Consider the following 4,745-nt stretch of genomic DNA (forward strand, 5'->3'; position numbering starts at 1 on the left):
ATTTATGTTACTAAACGATAAAAAAAAAATTAGTCTAATTATGAAATTTAGAAATAACAAAAAAAGTAATTTTAAACTTAAAGGATCAAATATGTAATTTACCTAGTGTGAAAATGAAAAACACAAAACGTTAATTCTTTTTAATTTTTGATTATTAATTAAAAAAAAAGAATAAAATACTTCAAACTACCGAAACGAAAAACGCGCTGTCTCTGTAGGACTAAGGACTCCTTTCGCTACTCTTTCTCTTACCTTTTAAAGTTTCTTCTTTCACTTTCTCTTCAAATCCAAATCTCAGCTATTCATGTTTTAATTTAATTCCGTTTTACAATGTCAGCTCCTTCTCCGACGTCTCCGCCGTCCACTAACTCCACCGCACCTCCTCCGACCACTCCGGCATCACCTCCTCCGACCACTCCGACCTCACCTCCTCCGACCACTCCCGCCTCACCTCCCCCTAAACCTCCTGCTTCTCCACCTCCATCTACTCCAGCCTCACCTCCTCCTTCTACTCCTTCTGCTCCTCCTCCGTCTACTCCTTCTCCACCGGCAAATTCTCCTCCCTCTCCGCCAGCTCCTTCTAACTCTTCTCCACCTCCTCCGGCATCGTCTTCGTCTCCTCCGTCTCCTCCATCCAGTTCCGGGACACCGTCTACGCCTGCCTCTAGGAGTCCTCCGCCTCCTCCTTCTTCTCCCAGTTCCTCAGGGATACCGACCGGGGTTGTGGTAGGGATAGCTATTGGAGGAGTGGCGGTTTTGATAATTGCGAGTTTGATATGCCTTTGCTGTAGGAAAAAGAGGAGAAGACGTGATGATGAGGCTGGTTACTATATTCCTCCGCCTCCTGCTGGTCATAAGAGTGAGTATTTCATTTCTGACATCGTTGAGATTTTGGATTCGTTAATGGCTTTATGTTTTTCTTTTAATTTACAATCTCGATCTGGTCAAATTCATATTCTAGAAAAATCAGATTTAATCAGGTTCCTTGTTTTGGATCAGTAGATACTATTTTCTGTTTGGTTGTATATTATTTTTCATAGTAAACTGTGATCTTCGTTGAATGCCTGCTCTCTCTGAGTAGTTTGAATATGGTCTTATTGAATAGGTAATAAATCGCTCAAGAATGCAGATGTCACATAGGAATTAGGATACATTTTCATGAATAGTCAATAAAATAAAAATATTAACTAAACATTTCCTGCGATTCTCATTGAATATGAAGCAAAATAGTAGTTATTAATCATATATGGAATGGATATTTTCGCCCCTTGCTCTACGTTCTAATCTACTCCAAACTCCAACTACATTTGTCAAATATACTGATGCAATTTCATGTATAAAATGGATACTTTGTTTTTTTTTTTTTTGATTTAATTGTTGAGTTCAATGGCTCATATAATTCCATTCTTCATGTCTGCCAGATAGTCAATTCGGTGGCCAACAGCAGTACTATGGTGGCCAACAGCAGCACTGGCAACAAAATGCTCCTCCACCTCCTGAACGTGTTAACTCAGCAATGACAAAACCATCTCCTCCTCCACCAGTTGCATCAAGGCCACCTTATCCTCCATCACCATCACCACCTCCTCCAGTTCCTTTTATAAGCAGCAGCGATGGCTCTGGCTTTTCAGAATCTGAAACCCCACTTCCTCCACCTTCTCCAGGCATTGGTTTGAGTTTCTCAAAGAGTCAATTTACTTTTGAGGAATTATCAAGGGCAACGGATGGCTTCTCCAATGCTAATCTCCTTGGTCAAGGTGGTTTTGGATATGTGCACAGAGGTGTCCTTCCAAATGGGAAAGAAGTAGCTGTCAAGGCGCTAAAAGCTGGAAGTGGGCAAGGAGAGCGTGAATTTCAGGCAGAAATTGAAATTATTAGCCGAGTTCACCACAAGCATCTTGTTTCACTTGTTGGATATTGCATGACTGGGGCTCAGAGACTGCTCGTTTATGAGTTTGTTCCGAACAACACTATGGAGTTTCACTTGCATGGTATGTTTTCATTAGCACAACTACATAAAATGTTATTTGAGAACTTTGCTGGAAATTATTTAACTATCAGTTTGTTGTTTTTCTTTGTGTAAATTGTTTTTGATGCTGTTTGCGGTTTTGATTTTCCTCCTTCCCTTTTCTCTAGAAATTGGTTTAAAGTTGCATTATTCATTTCTCTATATACACCACCACCCTATTTTGAATTTTTTCAGTTGATGTGCTATAATTCGAAGATGCCTGATAGATAGATAACAAATGTTTCAGGAAAGGGACGACCTACCATGGACTGGCATACAAGACTCAGGATTGCATTGGGGTCTGCAAAAGGACTTGCATATCTTCATGAAGATTGTGAGTTCTACTCAACACCTCTTGCTTATAACGCCATACTGGTTTGTGAAACTTCCACTGATTATCCATATCAATTTTTCCTCAGGTCATCCTAAGATCATTCATCGTGATATCAAGGCAGCTAATATACTTTTGGACTACAAATTTGAGGCTAAGGTATAACTACGACTTTTAATTAGCGAACTATTTTACTAAGAGAGCATGAGCGAAGTTAAAACAAATTATTTTGATCCATGGTGTGTATTTTCTTAAAGGATTTTTGTTATCATTATTTTTAATGAAAAATAATTTCTGAACTTGTTTTTAAAATCCATTTGTTGTAGCTTTCATTATTATTCTTTCTGACAATCTGTTTCTCCTTTCCCCTTTTCTCAGGTTGCAGATTTTGGACTAGCCAAATTTACTTCTGATGCTAATACACATGTCTCCACCAGGGTGATGGGCACCTTTGGGTAAGACCTACTCTTATATTCTTGTTATACACCATCAGGCATCAATCAGTATTCTGGTGTTCATTCTTCTTCTTCTTCTGATTCTGATTCTTCTGAGTTCAACTTGGAGCAGATCTCTTATGCATATTGCTTGCTTTTCCTGAAACTGTAGAATTGTGTTCTTTTTCCTAGATCTTGTTTCCTTGAGACATGTTTAGACATTCTACTATAGATGCAATCAGCTCTAGTGTATCTCCGGTTTTTGGTTGCAGTTTACTTCTATTAACAAAAGATTCTTCTTTTTTCTCAAAAAAAGAAAAAAAAACAAATGATTCTTCTTGTCTTTTGTTAATAGAAGGTTTCCTCTTAGTTGGCTAAATTTCTATGCCTTTCGAGGGCTTATCCCTGTTGTTGAAATTCCAATATTCAAGCACTTACATGTTTATTATGCAGGTATTTGGCTCCAGAATATGCAGCCAGTGGGAAATTAACAGATAAATCTGATGTCTTCTCATTCGGGGTCATGCTTCTAGAGTTAATCACTGGTCATAGGCCTGTTGACGCAACTCAAACTTACATGGACGATAGTTTGGTTGATTGGGTGAGTTTTGACTTCTTCCATATTTATGAACATACAAGCACATGCATTTGATGACATGTTGTGCGTGTGAACCTAAAAGTTCAGTTGAAATTGTGGGCTTGCTTAAAATTATATTCCTGGTGTTACTACAGGCTAGGCCTTTGCTCACAAGAGCTCTAGAAGATGGAAACTTTGATACTCTGGTGGATCAAAAACTGCAAAATGCTTATGACCACAATGAGATGGCTCGAATGGTTTCTTGTGCTGCTGCTTGTGTGCGCCATTCAGCCCGACGTAGACCACGTCTGAGTCAGGTATAATCAAGGAATTCAAAATTCGTGGATCGGTTATAACTGTACTAAGGCAACAAAGTCATGTTTTGTGGTAAATGGAACTGACATATTAGATCTTGTTTTGAACTGAGCAGGTAGTGCGAGCCCTAGAAGGAGATGTGGCGTTGTCTGATCTTAACGAAGGCGTTCAACCAGGACACAGCGGTGTCTATAGCGGCAGTTCAGACTATGACACAAGCCAATATAATGAGGACATGAAAAAGTTCAGGAAGATGGCATTGGGAACCCAGGAGTACGGTGGCAGTAGCGAGTATAGTGCACCGACCAGTGAATACGGTCTATATCCTTCCGGCTCAAGCAGTGAAGCCCAAAATACCAGAGAAATGGAACTCGGAAGAATGAAGAAGAACAGCCAAGGTTTCACTGGAACATCATGACAACTATAAAGCCACAAATATTTATGTAAAGCAGCAGCAGCCTCCTCCTCCCTCACTCTCACTTAGACGTCACCGTCACATCCATTGCGAGAATGGCATGTTTAACATTACACCGAAAGAATTTTTTAACCCAGATTTTGAAGTTATTGGTTTTAATTTGTATCTATCAAGTAATGGTTATATATACAAGAAAATAATGAGACAACAAGTTTGATTCTTTTATTCTTTGCCTAAAATGTTGATAATGATTGATTTGTTTGTTAAATTTGTTGAGGAATTCTCTTGGTTCTTGTCCATATTTTTTTGAATTGTGGTTGAGTTAGGTGAAAATGAATGAGAAAAGTAGTGCTTTCTTGGTTATCTTTTGCAAGCATCCTTTTTTTTTTTTTTTTTTTGTATTCAAGAAAATGGGATAAAGCTGTGTCATTTCTTGAGCAGGACCTCACAACAATCTTGAGTTAACAGCACACTATAAGCCCTCTACTTCATGTGTTTGATAATTTATGTTTTTGATAAAATGTATTGTTTAAGTAAAGTTGAATCAACTTTCTAGATACTTTTTTTTAGTTTTAAACTGATTAAAAATGATAATATTCAGTTACCATAAAAATAATGAGGGTGACTTTGAATCTATGAAAAATTAAGAATTTAATTATGTGGAA

General features: G+C 38.2%; 1 protein-coding gene across 1 annotated transcript; it reads left to right on the plus strand.

The window, feature by feature from the left end:
- Window positions 1-202: 202 nt before the first annotated feature.
- LOC136202456 (proline-rich receptor-like protein kinase PERK1) lies at window positions 203-4,443 on the plus strand. Its single transcript, XM_065993088.1, has 8 exons — window positions 203-859; window positions 1,422-1,991; window positions 2,256-2,342; window positions 2,428-2,498; window positions 2,718-2,794; window positions 3,227-3,374; window positions 3,506-3,667; window positions 3,781-4,443. Exons 1-8 carry the CDS (start codon window positions 331-333, stop codon window positions 4,081-4,083), a joined length of 1,947 nt encoding a protein of 648 aa, XP_065849160.1. The 5' UTR covers window positions 203-330; the 3' UTR covers window positions 4,084-4,443.
- The last annotated feature ends 302 nt before the right edge of the window (window positions 4,444-4,745 follow it).

This window comes from Euphorbia lathyris, chromosome 8, assembly GCF_963576675.1.
Source record: "Euphorbia lathyris chromosome 8, ddEupLath1.1, whole genome shotgun sequence".
Taxonomy (NCBI): Eukaryota; Viridiplantae; Streptophyta; class Magnoliopsida; order Malpighiales; family Euphorbiaceae; genus Euphorbia; species Euphorbia lathyris.

Coding starts and splice junctions, on each gene's coding strand:
- LOC136202456 (XM_065993088.1), top strand. CDS start 331: ATGTCAGCTCCTTCTCCGACGTCTCCGCCGTCCACTAACTCCACCGCA. Junction 3,375..3,505: donor ACGATAGTTTGGTTGATTGG/GTGAGTTTTGAC, acceptor GTGTTACTACAG/GCTAGGCCTTTGCTCACAAG. Junction 3,668..3,780: donor GTAGACCACGTCTGAGTCAG/GTATAATCAAGG, acceptor TGAACTGAGCAG/GTAGTGCGAGCCCTAGAAGG.